Source organism: Procambarus clarkii, chromosome 24 (genome assembly GCF_040958095.1).
Source record: "Procambarus clarkii isolate CNS0578487 chromosome 24, FALCON_Pclarkii_2.0, whole genome shotgun sequence".
NCBI lineage: Eukaryota > Metazoa > Arthropoda > Malacostraca > Decapoda > Cambaridae > Procambarus > Procambarus clarkii.
Genome location: NC_091173.1, coordinates 19977547 through 19995031, shown reverse-complemented (window position 1 = coordinate 19995031; position 17485 = coordinate 19977547). Strand labels below are relative to the sequence as shown.

At 44.2% G+C, this 17485-nt stretch overlaps 1 protein-coding gene across 1 annotated transcript in view; it reads left to right on the top strand.

Annotated features, from left to right (window-relative positions):
• Positions 1–1226: 1226 nt before the first annotated feature.
• Trim9 (E3 ubiquitin-protein ligase Trim9) overlaps positions 1227–17485 on the top strand; it is a 169113-nt gene continuing 152854 nt past the window's right edge. The window contains exon 1 of the mRNA XM_045747745.2: positions 1227–2164. Coding sequence (XP_045603701.1) covers positions 1382–2164 — 783 coding nt within the window. The 5' untranslated portion in view covers positions 1227–1381. The remainder of the gene's footprint in view (positions 2165–17485) is intronic.

Here is a 17485-nt window from a genome sequence, read left to right as displayed (position 1 = left end):
GTGATACTCCCTAATTCATTTGTTCTTAATATCGCAAACAGTAACAATACTAAACAGCACCACAGGCAACATTATTAATATTTAAATTAATACATCAGCAGCAGCAGCAGTAAAAGCATAACAGTTAACAACAGGAATTAATGTGCAGACCGCAACATTCTTAGTCATATTTGGTCCTTGACCACAAGAGAGCATGCGTGAGCCGTTTGTGTTAATGGTTGTGGGCCCATTAAGCCATGCGACAATGGTTTCGTATTATCAGGGAACTGCTGCCTGCGTGTGTGTGTGTGTACTCACCTATTTGTGCTTGCGGGGGTTGAGCTTTGCTCTTTCGGCCCGCTTCTCAACTGTCAATCAACTGTTTACTAACTACTTTTTTTTCCACTCCACACACACACACACACACACACCAGAAAGCAGCCCGTGACAGCTGACTAACTCCCAGGTACCTATTTACTGCTAGGTAACAGGGGCATTCAGGGTGAAAGAAACTTTGCCCATTTGTTTCTGCCTGGTGCGGGAATCGAACCCGCGCCACAGAATTACGAGTACTGCGCGCTATCCACCAGGCTACAAGGCCCCTGCGTGTGTGTGTGTGTAAATCACGAAAATTAACATGTGATGAAAAATGTGATAGTGTCAGACCACGGAGGAAGAATTGAAGCAGAATTTTCCTTAAGTACTTTCGTATATTAGTACATCTTCAGAAGGAAAAGAATAGAATACATCTTCATTCCTTCTGAAGATGTACTAATATACGAAAATACTTAAGGAAATTCCTGTTTCAATTCTTCCTCCGTAATCTGACACTGTCATTATTATATATATATTATATATTATATATATATTATATATTATATATATATTATATATATTAATATATATGATAATATATATTATTATATATATTATCCCTAATAATGCCGATTAGTCGAGATGATTAATGTCGATCATTAATCATTATAATTACTGATATTAATCATTAAATTATAATTAATATAATTAGTCATATCTAATGATTGATGATATTAATCATTAGATTAATTAATGATATTAATCATTAATATATATAAGATATATAAAGAAACAATAATAGAATCATGTTTACTGGAGCTCCATTTAAAAATGTGCGCCAGCTTTCCCGTTTTCATTGTGGATATTATAAATACGATTTTAAAGCTATATATTTACTCTCGAGCTGCTTCATAATTTCATTCAAGTGTACCAAAAACTAATACTGTTAATATAAAGGCAGACAAGCTCTGTGGTGGTCGCCAAAATAGAGGCCGAGTTGAGTTTGTGGATGAGATGTGGCAGGCGGGGGAGCCCGCGTCTCTCAACGGGAGGAGAGTAAACAGTACGAGGTGAGCCAGTGAGCGAGATGGAGGAGGAATTACGGTGTGCTCAGTGTACTGGGTTCTACCACGTGCCGGTTCTTTTAGCGTGTCGACATGCCATGTGTCTCGCTTGCGCTCGAGACTTGCAAAAGCCGGCGGTGGTACCTCCCCGCGGCGAGGAGGAAGGAAGTGTGCCTCCTGCCGAAGACCTCCACGAAACTTCTGAGGTTGATAAACTTTCTGTGCTGAGTGACGCCGACTCCGGCGTGTCGTGCAGCTCCCGACCCACCAGCCTAGTGGGCGCTCCTGAGGTGGGTGGCAGCAGCAGCAGCAGCAGCAGCGAGCCCCTGCCACCCCCGCCTGTCTATACCATCACCTGCCCTCAGTGTAGCGTGGCGACCCCCGCCGACGAGGCAGGGGCGCAGGGCCTGACGCGGTACAGGGTCTTGGCGGCGGTAGTGGACAAGCACCTGGAGCGGTACCAGGTAGCCGAGCCGTGTCAGTTGTGTGAAGGTTCAGGAGCTCCTCGCCCCGCCCAAGTCTTCTGCGACCAGTGTCTGGTCTTCTACTGCGGCCCCTGCAGAGACTCCTGCCACCCCGACCGGGGGCCGCTGGCGGCACACTGGTTGGTGAACGTGGCGGAGGGCAGGGCGCTGCTGAGGGCTCGCCGGAGGGAGCGGGAGGGCAGGTGCGGCCATCACCCTCAGGAGCACGTCTCCATGTACTGTCTCACCTGTCGTCTGCCCGTCTGCGTTCTCTGTCTACACCATGGACGCCACCACGCCCACGACGTCCACGCTCTTAACGCCGTCACCAAGACCCATAAGGTGAGCCCTGAAGCCCTTGGTATCCCTGGGTAGTAGCTCACTATGGCTCGCCGCAACACACATTAACCGAGTTTAATTACTGTAGTTCATTATAGACACTCATCCCCCGGGCAGAGGCGGAAGTCAGTAGTCACACAGAGTGAGATAATAAAAACATGACTAATATTGATTACGCACTCGACTCGTATCGATTTGTCCAGCCACTATTATTGTCGCCTTTTAGTCGATAAATATTGCTGATACTCTTGATTAATATAGATTTTTAGATGGTATAATATCGATTTGTTGGGACAATATAGATTTATATTATTTACTTTATTAATGTCGATTTTTAATAGGACTTCACTAGTTGAGACCATTAATAGAACTAAACACTTGATTACCCTAATGCCGATTAGTTGAGATGATTAATGTCAATCATTAATCATTATAATTACTGATGATATTAATCATTATAATTACTGATGATTTTAATCATTAAATTATAATGATTAATATCATTAGTCAGATATCTAATGATTGATGATATTAATCATTAGATTGATTAATGATATTAAACATTACATTAATGATTAATATCATAAGATTTTGAATTCTGATTATTAGTAAATAAAAACTATACAATATACTGTCTTAATTTTTGTTATGTAATACGAGAGTAGTACTGTACAGGCAAAATTGTTTAAGCATTTTCATGTAGCATAAATGCATCAACCTCTTTATTTGTGACTTACATAAGCAACACCTAATTCAGTGTGACAAAGTGAATATAATCCAATCTGACAACCTAATTTAGACCAAACAGTGTTCAGTCGAGCATGTTTAATTAAAGTATTGATTCCCTGGAATTAAGCACAAGCCCTAGACCAAAGTTTTGAATATACTGTACTATAGGTTTTTAATGGCCACTTGACTGCTTGAAATATCTTGGTGACAAAGAGGAAATACAATTCCGGTCAGGTGACCCATTTAACAAAGTGCTTGGTATGGAAATCTGATACTGCATAGTTTATCATTAACATTAACATAGTTTATCGTTTTGCTTTACATCACACAACCTCGCTCGGATCGGTTCGTACTAACCTAGTTGTTTGTGTGCGAGATGTAACTGTATCAAGTTCACTAGCCAGTACACACACCATGCACCTTGTCGCAATTTTTGGATAACTTGAGGCATGTTTATTATATAACTAACAAAGATACTCTAGGGAAGAAATGAGCTCCCGACGTTTACCCAGAGTAAGGATGTATTCATATAAATACGAATAAGCTTCACTACACACAATTTTCACTGGGCTGCGATCCTCACCAGACATATGCTCGATCCTCATTACAAACGATATTGACTACGCGTGATCATTATACGCCATCGTCCCAACGTACATTCCTCTCAAATACAACCATAATAGTACTCGATCCTCTCTATACACGCCTTGGTGAAGCGCCTAACTACGCACGAGATATCAAAGTCTCAACCATCATACCTGGAGAGGGCTTCAGGAGTTCTTCTACTCCCCGAGCCAGACCTGAGGCCAGGCTCGACTTGTGATAACGTGATGGGCATTAATAATAATAAAGTGGACACAATAATGATACATACAACACAATATTATAAATACGACGCCGAATCAACGTCGATAACGTTGATGATTTAAGATTACTCGAGCATGTTTTGCCCACTTAGACCTTAGTAAAGTTAGTAAGGCACGGTTTATTTACAAATGCCGAGAAAATGTTAATTGTGACCTACCTTATCTGTAAGCTTAGCGCCTTCTAAGCTATGATAATTACCATATCTTACCTTCTTTGTCCTCCACGTCAGATTGACATCCGGGCCAGGGAATGGTATAAACCTCTACAGTTAGGCTATCCGTGTATGTTTGTTATTTTCTATGCCTATGTATTTATCCTTCTGTTTTCACTGGAGAAACATATGGGCACATACGCCTCTCAATAAATGTTTCACCAACGAAATGGAAAAATAAAGTATTCCAGTATGAGTATTTATGACTTGTATGGTCGCTTCAGTAAAATCTTCAGTAAGACGATCTTATTGGGTTTGTAACTGTGCACTGTGTTAGATAATGTTGCAGTGGTCTGTCGGGCATTTCTCCACAGTGCTGACATTTAACCTTGATAACGTTGATTCACCGTTCATTTACCGTTATAATTGGATATGGTGTCCACTGGGTCCCGGCTCGTTTCAAGCTTCGGCCTAACCTCCTAACTAACCAACTTAACCCCCCCCCCCCCTGACCATATATGAAAATGATAAACCCATTTCGCTCTTATTTGTACTGTATTATAATTAGTTGTATGCAAGAATAATTGTTATATAATAAACGTGGCAGGAGATGGTGTGCACTGATTTGAAGGTGTGATGAACCTAACCCACTTGGTCATTAGGTCATGTGGTCTCGTTAAGTGGCCACAAGCCGTGGTCGAGCTGGGGAATACATTATATCGTTATTTGCATGTGTTAACAAACTTTACTGAAGGAAAAGATACAGTGTTCGTCATGCTGCAAGTTTTAACAGAATCGCCGGAAAAGTGTAAGCAAAGCCAGAGTGGAGAACAGAAAAAGAGTATGGTACAGTATTCGTTACTGTGAATTATTAGCATATTTAAACTGAAAGAAAAAATTGCAGTAGGCAATTTTGTTTTTTTTCCGTAGAATATTACTAATGGTTTTATTGGTTGAGTTGGCAATACCCATCAAGGACAGGGAACTATCAAGAGAAAGCGCCAAGCCAATACGACTATATAGCATTTGGAAGGGATCGGTATGGGGGTTTGGGATGGGACCAGGGGAGGGGGGGGGGGTCCCAAGTGGTTGGACCAACAAGTCTAACATGGTTTATGAATTTCCTGTTTAAATATGGGTGTGTTTATGAACTTCCTGTTTAAATATGGGTTGTTTGTGAACTTCCTGTTTAAATATGGGTTGTGTTTATGCACCTCCTGTTTAAATATGGGTTGTGTTTATGCACCTCCTGTTTAAATATGGGTTGTACTAAAGCATAATGTCAAGAAATACCGAAGAAAAGGCCTACTCGAACTTACCCTAAACGCGCTCATTACCCTTTTAAAGTCGGACTAAATCAATACTGTTTTAGAATCAGTCTGTGCCCTAAGGATTACGTGTAATTAAGATTGATGTTGAATGCGTATAGAGAGGATTATAGTATATTAATTGTGCACCCCATACCTATCCCTTGGGTGGCGGTGGAAAGGGTTACAAAGGCACATAATGATTGGTTTAGTTATAGCTAGAATTTTGCTAGAATCTTGTGAAGCAATTCTAGGATGAAAGGGTAGTGTGCGGTTTTGTTTATTTTACTGATCGAACCTCTATTAGGCTTTTTTTCGCAGTTACGGATTTAATGAGGCGCTTGAAAACTATACCCCAGCTGCTTGAAGTCAATTATTTTGTTGATAGTCATTCTTGGCTAGCCTTAAAGTTACATTATCTTTTTATCAGCCTCTGAGCTTAACAAATGCATGGTTTCCCACCAGCTTTTGTTTAATTGCTATCGAGTCGCGTGTATTTTATTTGGTTAATTTCATTTTTTTTTATTATGCACCCCATATCCATCCCGTGGGCGGTGGGGGAAAGTGTTAAAGAGGCCCATAATGGGTTCAGGAAGTGCACGTGACGGAAGGTGATATGGTACCTTGTTGTTTGGGAGGCTCGTGCAACCAGAGCTCTAACACGTTTTTCCTTACTGGGATTAAATATGCATTTGTCTGTACTTCAGTGGTCTTAAATGTGGTGTTTCTTAATAGGACATAATTTCCTTGTATCACTTATTCATAACATTGTTAAATGAGAAGCACTTGTATTATTGCTTGTTGGTATTACCTTCTTGGCTCGAGTACTGGACCAGGTTTCGCTACTCCCTGCCAAAGTACCTCCTGTTCATGGAAGAGGCACTAAAAACTAATCCACCTTGATTTTAGAGGAGAAAACGCGACCTCACTGTCAGGTGGGACTAAACAGTTGTATCGAACTGGTTAATTTAATTATCCCTCGGTCAGTTTTGGCTTGGATGGTGGGGGGGGGGAGGTGGAGGTATATTGACGTCACCCATGGCGTTGACGGTGACTTGGGAGGTTATTTCAGATGATTTCGGGGCTTAGCGTCCCCGCGGCCCGGTCCTCGACCAGGCCTTTTTTTTGTTACATACCCCCAGAAAGCAGCCCGTAGCAGCTGTCAAACTTATAGGTGCCTATTTACTGCTAGGTGAACAGGGGCAATAGAGTGAAAGCAAACCTGCCCATTTGTTTCCGCCTCCGCCGGGAATAGACCCCGGAACTTGACTACGAGACCCGAGTGCTGTCCACTCCGCCGTCAGGCCCTCTTGGAAACATACAGAGCACATAACTTCGGCATAAATTTAATAGAAAAATCACTACCACTCGGATATGTACAAATGCTTTATTGTGGTCGGAAAATTAGGTAAAGAAATAATAAGAAAAGCTCTGAGTCACCAGAAAAGCCAAGAGCACCAATAGTTTTTTGCTGTTTCGACTTTCAGATTATATATATTTTTAACATTTACGTGAGTCACTTGAACTTTCCCTCAGTACAGGTGCCGACGTCTTGATGCGTCTTTTCATCTTGCGTTTAGGTTCGGCGATGTTGACACATGGTGGGTGTTTTTGTGGTAATAAGAGGGGGACCAGAGAGGGGAAACGGGTTTACTGAGGGCCGTGTGGATCTTTAAATGAAGGCAGGTGTTTGCATTTCACATTGTAGTGTGGTTTGTTGACGAGGTGTGTTTGCATTGTGTGTGTGCTAGTGCATCACACACACACACACACGGGTCCAAAGGCGGGGACCAAAGGCGGGACCAAAGAGCCAAAGCTCAACCCCCGCAAGGACAAATAGGTGAGTACACACACACACACACAGCCGCGAGGCGCCCGTGTGAGTGGACAGCCCTCTGGGGTCGTAGCCCTAAGGGCCCGGGTTCGATCCCCGGCAGAGGCAGAAACAAATGGGCAGAGTTTCTTTTATCCTTGGTGGCCCTGTTTTTACCTAGCAGTAAATAGGTTCCAGGGAGTTAGACAGCTGCTATGGCTGCTTTCTGTGGGATTGTGTGGGTAAGAAATGTATGTAGTGGACATGATAGAGGAAACATAAATGGGTTAGAAAGGCGGGGTCCAAGAGCTAATAGCTCGATTCTACAGATACAAATAGAAAATACACTGTGTGAGCAAACTCTCACAGATTACAGCGAGTATTGTGTGTTTGTGAGAGTAAACTACCAAGTTCTCATTGGGAGCGCGCGTTGCATTTACTGTAGCACAAATTGGTTTTCCGTTATTGAACATTCACGGGGGTGGGAAATCAACGAGAAACCAATTTAAACACAAAGCGAATACGGTTATTGATTTTATGATCCGGGTGTTCCCCTTCCGTCCCTCCCCCCGTGCAGTTCCCCCCCTTCTCCTCCCCCCACCTCCCCTCTAATCCTTGTTACCTCCTTCCTCCTCTTCTAATTACCCTTCCTTCCTCCCCTTCTATCTCCCCTCCTGTCTCCCCTCACACGTCATCTTCCTCTCCGTGGGAACCAGGAAGCGGGTATTTATTATTCTTTTGTCATCATGTAAATTTCAACATTATTACGAGCGTTTCTAGTTAGGCTAGGCTACAACATTGATTCTTAAACACAAACACTATACATTTGAAGCCTTTTATTTTAAGATTTGTTAAAGTACGCAAGCTCTATATAATTTTAGCTAATTAGTTTCTATCTAATTTTTATCAAATCTAATTTTCGTGGCATTTTTCCAAGCTCTTTTAAAGTTTAATAGTTGTTTTAGGTCAGTGCTTTCTGCGAATATATGAATGTGTATTCATATATTCGCAGAATATATGAATACATATATTCTGTGAATATATATATTCATATATATTCCTTGGTGTATGTGCCATTGGTACCAGATGCGGCCGTGTACATCTTGTACTTTTTGTACTAATATAGAGCTTTGGGTACATTTACATCTATACTTTTTCATTTACTAAGTGGAACAGCTGCCGGACCAGTTTATTTGTTCTCATACAGTGTTGATGCCAAGTCTCCCAAGTAGACGGATAGACTATAGAGGGAGGGTAGAAATAGCCTAAGCTGCTTCTATCCCTTTGAGAGGTATTTTATTGTCTCAATAAACGTACTTAAACTACGCGCAGGCTTGTTACCCATGGTTGTTATCGTGCTGATGGGTTGTTGTTGTTAAAGATTCGCTACCTGGAACAAAGTTCCAAGTAGCACGGGCTATGGTGAGCCCGTACTGCCTTGCTGATGGGTGGTGGTCAGTTCCTGGTACCGTCTCTGTACCAGGCGGCCGAAGGGGGAGTGTTACAACTAGAAAGCATTGTGTGTGTGTGTGTGTGTGTGTGTGTGTGTGTGTGTGTGTGTGTGTGTGTGTGTACTCACCTATATGTACTCACCTATATGTGCTTGCAGGATCGAGCATTGACTCTTGGATCCCGCCTTTCTAGCTATCGGTTGTTTACAGCAATGACTCCTGTCCCATTTCCCTATCATACCTAGTTTTAAAAGTATGAATAGTATTTGCTTCCACAACCTGTTCCCCAAGTGCATTCCATTTTTCTACTACTCTCACGCTAAAAGAAAACTTCCTAACATCTCTGTGACTCATCTGAGTTTCCAGTTTCCACCCATGTCCCCTCGTTCTGTTATTATTACGTGTGAACATTTGATCTATTTCCAATTTGTCAATTCCCCTGAGTATTTTATATGTCCCTATCATATCTCCTCTCTCCCTTCTTTTCTCTAGTGTCGTAAGGTTCAGTTCCTTCAGCCGCTCTTCATATCCCATCCCTCGTAGCTCTGGGACAAGCCTCGTCGCAAACCTCTGAACCTTCTCCAGTTTCTTTATGTGTTTCTTCAGGTGGGGGCTCCATGATGGCGCGGCATACTCTAAGACGGGTCTCACGTAGGCAGTGTAAAGCGCCCTAAAAGCTTCCTCATTTAGGTTTCTGAATGAAGTTCTAATTTTCGCCAGTGTAGAGTACGCTGCTGTCGTTATCCTATTTATATGTGCCTCAGGAGTTAGATTAGGTGTCACATCCACTCCCAGGTCTCTTTCTCGAATCGTTACAGGTAGGCTGTTCCCCTTCATTGTGTACTGTCCCTTTGGTCTCCTGTCACCTGATCCCATTTCCATAACTTTACATTTACTGGTGTTAAACTCCAGTAGCCATTTCTCTGACCATCTCTGCAGCCTGTTTAAGTCCTCTTGGAGGATCCTACAATCCTCGTCTGTCACAACTCTTCTCATTAATTTTGCGTCATCTGCAAACATCGACATGTATGATTCCACTCCTGTAAACATATCATTTACGTAAATTAGAAAGAGGATTGGTCCCAGCACCGATCCTTGAGGTACTCCACTTGTTACTGTTCGCCAGTCCGACTTTTCGCCCCTTACCATTACCCTCTGGCTCCTTCCTGTTAGGTAGTTCTTCACCCATACTAGGGCCTTTCCGCTTACTCCTGCCTGCCTCTCAAGTTTGTATAGCAGTCTCATGTGCGGTACCGTATCAAAGGCCTTTTGGCAGTCAAGAAATATGCAGTCTGCCCAGCCTTCTCTGTCCTGCCTTATCCTTGTTACTTTATCATAGAATTCTAAAAGGTTTGTTAGGCATGATTTCCCTGTCCAGAACCCATGTTGGTGCTTGTTTACAAACCCAATGCTGTGTGTGTGCTGTGTGTGTGTGTGTGTGTGTGTGTGTGTGTGTGTGTGTGTGTGTGTGTGTGTGTGTGTGTGTGTGTGCGCGCGCGCAATAAATGGTGGTGCCATTCTCTTGTTATAGTTCTTTGTAGTTGGGTTTTTATATATATTGTTACTACGGATTATCTCTTGAGTAGTTTGTATGCACTCTAATTTCCACAGATTCTGAGACTACATAACCAGAGTCAATGTTAATGATGACTTCTTCCTTGTAGCCTAAGGTTCTGGAGGAGTTAGGAGCACTATGATTTATCTTGATATTATTTGATGTCTTAAAGGATCAGTGCTAATCATTATTATAAATGATTGTTCCCCGCATAGTCAAAAACAATTTGTATGAATATTATAGTTGTATAAAATACAAAAAATAAAACATCAGCTGCTGCTTGGGTGGAAATATTGGTCTACAGATCCAATAGTGTATTATGACTCTGGGTTAAGGGACCCTGGTCAAACCGGACCCCAGGGACGTTGATCGTCGGAACTAACTCAAGGGAACCGCAAGGTAGGCTGGCAATGAGTCTGAGTCCCAATCGACTTGAGAATGGTCCAGGACGGACCGAAACGTCGTCGTCCCTTCACCTTCTAGTGTGTGTGGTCTGGTCAACATACGGTAGGGCTTGGGTTTTGAGGGGCTGTGGGGTGATATATTTCCTTCACTTGATTCTGGCATTGATGGGGGCACACGTGGTAATGTTTACTTGGGGTCTCATACCGACTGTTAAAGATTATCTTGAGGTTATCTTGAGATGATTTCGGGGATTTTTAGTGTCCCCGCGGCCCGGTCCTCGACCAGGCCTCCACCCCCAGGAAGCAGCCCGTGACAGCTGACTAACACCCAGGTACCTATTTACTGCTAGGTAACAGGGTGAAAGAAACTCTGCCCATTGTTTCTCGCCGGCGCCTGGGATCGAACCCAGGACCACAGGATCACAAGTCCAGCGTGCTGTCCGCTCGGCCGACCGGCTCCTAGTGCTCCTAGACTTTATATTCTAGTTGCAGTTGGTTCAGTCTTAGCTTCCCACAATATGTTGTCGGTTTTCTATTATTATTAGTATTGTTAATAGTTTTTATGGTTTGACACTGAGTGGTGAGTACGGTCGAGGATGGACCCGATTGTGTGGGTGTAGAAAGTGGTGAGATGTTATGTTTGGCCCCAATCTTGTGTCCGGATATAACTGCCATTAGGCTTGATGGTCGTCCTTTCCTTTGTGTAATGCACTTAATTGTCGAGGCGTCTGTCAGTCCAGGCTCTACGCTGATAGTCGTTGTCTGTCACTCAGGTTGTGGTTTTTGTGTGCGTTTAGTGGTCGATATTTCTACACCCGCGCCTGTTTACCCCCTGATTTATACCTGTGTCCCATTGTCTGTGCTCTGTCCTTTACCAATACTCCTTGTTAGTGTCTTGTTGTTTAAGATTCAGCTACTGGGAACAAAAAGTTCCAAGTAGCACGGGCTATGGTGAGCCCGTAGTGGACTTACCTGGCACAGGAGCGGGGCTGTAACTCGTGTTAGTGTCCTTCCCCTTTCCCTTTAAATACAGGTCATTTTCCCCCCTCTGGTTCCCACGCCTCACCAGCCTTATACACCCCCTACCTAGACCCTAAAACTCCCCTCATCCATGAGGCAATCCATTATCCCCCCCCCTCCCCCCGTCATCCACTTACCCCTACCACCCGCACCTGCCCTCACGGGTCTTTTAACCCCTTCACTTATATTTCCCGCCTTTCACCCCAGCCACCCCCCCCCCCATGCCCTTTCCTCCCAACTCCACGCCTACCCCCACACCCCCACCACCCACGGCTCTCAACATCCTACGACCCCCCCACACCATTCCCCTTCCCTTCTTCCACCACCCACAGCTTCTCATCCTCCCACAACCTACCTCCAGTCCCCCCTCACCACCATTGGTCCCCCTTGAGTCCCCCAAACCCACACCAGTACCATTCCCCCTATTTCCCTCCATTTTCTTTCTGCCCTTCCCGAAGAGTGAGTGAGGATTTAATTACCAAGTTGGAAGACCCTCTTGGATTAATTGTGTTGGTTGTGGGGAAGAGCCGTGGACAGATTATTGCTGCACCTTCTCTCATTGGCTCCTTCCTACCATTCTCGTAGCATTTGTGTTCCCTCTTGTTTCTTCCGGTGTGTGTGTGTGTGTGTGTGTGTGTGTTTACCGTTAGGCGTTATACACTCTTTTCATTGGCCTAAAACTTCATGTGATTTAACGGTGTTGCTTCCTGTTACTTCTCATAGTTCTCTTGCCTCTCGCCTTTATCTTATCTCTCATGTTTTTTTTTTTTTTTTTTTTTTTTAATTTTTCCTTACACATAGCCCTTTCTTGCCCTTGTTATTATTTGATTTTTTCTAAAAATTTTCTAGATTTTCTGCGTATTTTTAATTTTTTTATTTTAATGTTTCCTTGAATTTATCTCAATTTCACAATTTATTTATATATAATTTGCATAGGTTGATACTGTTGGTTGTATTATTTAGTGCGTCACCCTGCTGTCATGTACCTGGTCACGTAGCGTGTTTTGTCCTCTTTGTCACTTAGCGAGTTATTAGTGCCTTAACCTTATTGGGGGTGTAACCTAGAGTGTCATGGGCATGGTGGAGCTGAGAGGCTTGCAGCATAGTCTCGGGGCGAGGCGGGCCCAAGAGCTTTTTTTCCCATCATGCAACGTACAGGCATCCTGTGTTGCGGTAGTTGAAAAAGGTTGCAGAGGCACCTAATGAACTGAGGGACTATGCCTATTATGTGTTCCTACTAACCTAATCTAACTAGAATAAGAGAGAGAATAGTTTGTGTTTTATATATGGTCCTGGGTTCGATCCCAGGCGCCGGCGAGAAACAATGGGCAGAGTTTCTTTTCACCCTATGCCCCTGTTACCTAGCAGTAAAATAGGTACCTGGGTGTCAGCTGTCACGGGCTGCTTCCTGGGGGTGGAGGCCTGGTCGAGGACCGGGGCCGCGGGGACACTGAAGCCCCGAAATCATCTCAAGATAACCTCAAGAAGATGGCATGCATAAGGTTTCTGACCTCACTGTGATGTCATCATATTTTCTCTTCTCGCCTTGGGTTTTGGATTCTGGCCGGCACCGCCGGGTGGTCTATGCCCGAAAAACTATTAAAAGTGCGTAACTATTGGCTGTATATATTATACAATTACTGTAATTATTGAGAAAAATCATTTAAGAGCCATGAGGCGACTCGAACCAGCGATCAGGGTAAACTCCCTTCCTTACCCCTGTACCACGACATGCTAATACGTTACACAACCTGGGTTTCCACTGACTTCACAGGAAGTCTGGATGAGGCTTCGCGAAGCCAGTCCAAGTTTTATACCACCCCTCCTCATTGCTACAAATGATTTTCTTATTGATCTATTCGTTATTGGGATTCCTTTGTGTAACTGTACTTATTATTATTATTATTATTATTATTATTATTATTATTATTATTATTATTATTATTATTATTATTTGAGCGTCATAGCCGGTCGGCCGAGGAGGAGCCGGTCGGCCGAGCGGACAGCACACGGGACTTGTGATCCTGTGGTCCTGGGTTCGATCCCAGGCGCCGGCGAGAAACAATGGGCAAAGTTTCTTTCACCCTATGCCCCTGTTACCTAGCAGTAAAATAGGTACCTGGGTGTTAGTACCTGGTGGCCTCCCCGGAGGCCTGGTCGAGGACCGGGCCGCGGGGACACTAAAAGCCCCGAAATCATCTCAAGATAACCTCAAGATAACCATAGGATGGGAAGGAGTGGAATGCGTTTCGGGAGCACCACAACGGTCTCATTTCCTGTTAGCAACGGTTAACAGCATGTGGGTCTGGGGGACCCGCAAACTGAACGGTGGCTGGGATAAATAATGATTATCTTGCTAGGCTCGTATCCCACTCGTTGGTGCTGCTGATAAACGATACTACGGTATTTAATTTATCCCACCTTGGTAAGGTGGCTACGTCAGGTAGACACGGGGTGATAGTTGAGTCATTTCTCTCATTCTCCCCGGACAGAGTGTATATATTGCGGGTTTAAGCATGTGGCGAGTCCACTATTCAATATTTTCTGGAATGTCGAGCAGTCAACGACTTTTAGAAGAGCTTTTAAGAGTCCCTGAATCTTTCAGCAACCACCCAGAAGCCATCAACACTGCCACTCTTCTGTTTATCCAGCAGATATAAAGATATCCAGCAGTTGGACAGCCTCATAAATACTGTCAAGCAGTATCCTCCCCCGCGATACCAGCCTGGCGATATAAATGCGACCTCAGAACACAGTTTACTTTCCCAAAAAAATAATCTACCACTTACGGGCTATTCATGGCCGTGCCACCTCTTGGGTGGCTTAATCTTCATCAATTAATCAAATGTGGACAGTGATTGCCTCTTCTCACTCAGGTGCGTCACTCATTATGGTTTTTCAGCGCGAAAACATTACACAGATTGGCGTCAGATACAACTGATGTACACACACACAACCCACACACATGTGAACATGAAGAAACGACGACGTTTCGGTCCATCCTCGATCATAATCAAGTCGTAATTGATAAAGATCTGGGAATGGATCGAAACGTTGTCGCTTTTCATTTTCAGATGCGTGGGTTGGGTGGCGACTTTTCCGCTACGCTGTTGTGACTCGTGGTGGGCACAACTGGTGTCGTCGAGGTCACCACGAAAATTAATGAGGATCTTATTCTTCTTAAAGCTGTCACACTTGAGACAATTGTCTCCTCTGTCAAAGTCCCAGGATCTCGCGACCACTGTCCACACCGATGGGTCAGTCCAGTCGTCAACAGCATGCACTACAACGGACTGTAGGTTTTACAGAAACAATACTCACATACTCCCTACACCTTACTTTCCTCCTCAGCTCTCTCTGGCCTATTTATTGCCTGTCCCTACCTGTCCTCATCACAATCGACTTGAGAATGGTCCAGGACGGACCGAAACGTCGTCGTCCCTTCAACTTCTAGTGTGTGGTCTGGTCAACAATACTCACATACATAGTATCACTGTCAGGTTCAACAACTGGCTGAACTCTACACCAACAGAACTAGTTAGACTACAACTAGCTACCACTACACTCAAAAATACAGAAGGAGGAATAATTTTCTGTGATTCAAAGTGTGGTTTTCAAGTTCTTGAAAGTTTATCCAGCAAGATCGACAGCAAGAACCTCATAGTAGCAACAATTATCAGTAACCTGCTCGCTGCACAGAATAAAAGTTTAAAACCAATAATGTGTGGACGCCACCTTACATAAATATAACCCATCATGATGACAGCCAAATTAGCGTATAACAAGAGATGAAATTGAACTAGACCTGCGTATCCCCGTCTCTGTTATTAAGACTATATTGCTCCAAACATTCTCGTCGGATAGGAGATAAATTACACACTTCCAAGCGCCTGAAAGCACAAGTATAAAAAGCTTTGATTAGTTTAGATCTGACACAAGTCAAACTCTCACAAGTCAAGCCTGGCCTCGGGCCGGGCTTGGGGAGTAGAACAACTCCCAGAACCCCATCAACCAGGTATGACACCTATGTACAAGTGCAACAGAGGACGTTGTCATTGCGACACAGTGGTTGCCGGGAACCAGGTTGGGTTACCGCTACCTGTGGCAGGTGACGGGCCTCCCAACCCCAGAGCACTCCAGGTGCACACTCTGTGAACAGCAGAAGCCGGATCATGTTCTCATACACTACATTATTGACTGTCCAGTCATTAGAATAGTCATGCGTGACGGTGTGAAGTGCCTGCAACTCTGCAGGTAATGTATTCACTCTGGTGTTCTGGAGAATATCCTTACTATGCTCCCAGAGTTTGCAAGTGCAGGCTACTGATCACTGTAGGCAGTGATGTGGTGGAGGCTGACTCCATACATAGTTTCAAATGTTGGTTTGATAGAGCCCAATAGGCTCCAGAGTCTGTACACCAGTTGATTGACGGTTGAGAGGCGGAACCAAAGAGCCAAAGCTCAACCCGCGCAAAGTTGTGCTTAAAGAGGATCGCTTCACAACTAACAGGATTAAACTATGAAATGAAGGTTGGGGGAGCAGGTTCTTGCCACACTTGAAAGCGGGAAAATGGGAGACATTATAACGACATATAGAATTCTCAAGGGATAGCGTAAGTTAGATTATATGCTATCTTGAGATGATTTCGGGGCTTAGCGTCCCCGAGGCCCGGTCATCGCTCAGCCTCCTCGTTGCTGGACTGGTTGATCAGGTATCCTTTGAAGGTGTTTATCCAGTTCTCTCTTGAACACTGTGAGGGGTCGGCCAGTTATGCCCCTTATGTGTAGTGGAAGCGTGTTGAACAGTCTCGGGCCTCTGATGTTGATAGAGTTCTCTCTCAGAGTACCTGTTGCACCTCTGCTCTTCAACGGAGGTATTCTGCACATCCTGCCATGCCTTCTGAACAAGATTATATCTTGTTTAGTTACAAGACAATATATACCAAGGGGGGGGGACGGATGGAATTAACTAGATATAATAAAAGCTAATATAACGAATACTTTTCAAAATATGTATGATAAGGAGGTGGGTCGCAAGTCACTGCCCTCGACAATCAAGAGGAGGTAACGTTCAACCCCGCAAGCACTTTGAGATTTCCCCTCGTCTCCATGTTGTTTCTTTTTGCTCCCCCTTTTTTATAATTATAATAATTCATTGTTTCGGGGGGACAGGCAGCCAGAGTGTATTCATACACGTTAGGCTTTGATCTAGGCCCCCCCCCCCCTTTCAAGGTCTAATAACTGACTCCGCCCAGGATACACGATGTACTGAACGGGGTGAGAATAGCTTGAGCTACCTCATCCCTTTGTGTGTATTTTACCTCAATAAACTTATTTCAATTTCCGCCCAGGATGCAACCCACAAGCTGACTAACTCCTGAGTACCTACTTACTGCGAACAGGTGGATTAGGTGATGGAAATATGCCCAACCATTTCTGTCCCGCTCAGTATTCGAACCGGGAATTCTCGATGTGAGTTGAGAACGAACCGTACTGTACTACCAGGACCCTAAAAAAAAATACTTTTTTCAACATCTTTCTTCTGGTGCGCCGTTTTTAGCGTTGGTGGCGTTCCTTGACCACGTGTGCGTCGCTCCTGGTTTGTTTACATCTAGCATCTGGGCCGTGGGTGTGTGTGTGTGTGTGTCTGGACTTTGTCATGCTCGAGTCATTCCTTGGTTGGAGCCTCAGCTGGTGCACCGGTGGGGGTGTCGGTGCTTGTTGAAGGGACTGGTTGTGGTGGTAGTAGTAGTTGTGGTGACGTGTAGTGGTAGCCGGTAGTTTAGGCGACAGCTGGTGGTGGTATAGCCAAGGTGGATTTGGTAGGATTATTGTGAGGTCTTGAGTAGTAGTGATTACTGTGGATGGAGGTAGAATTATTGGTGTTGGTGACAGCCTACTATTGCCTCTTACCCGTTGATAATTTGTTGATAATTTCGAGAGTTGTTCTCTCACTCCAGCAAGTTTCAGTTTTATTGTTCAGGTTTGGAACCTGCCTGACCTTCCAGCGGCCCCCCCTCCCCCCCC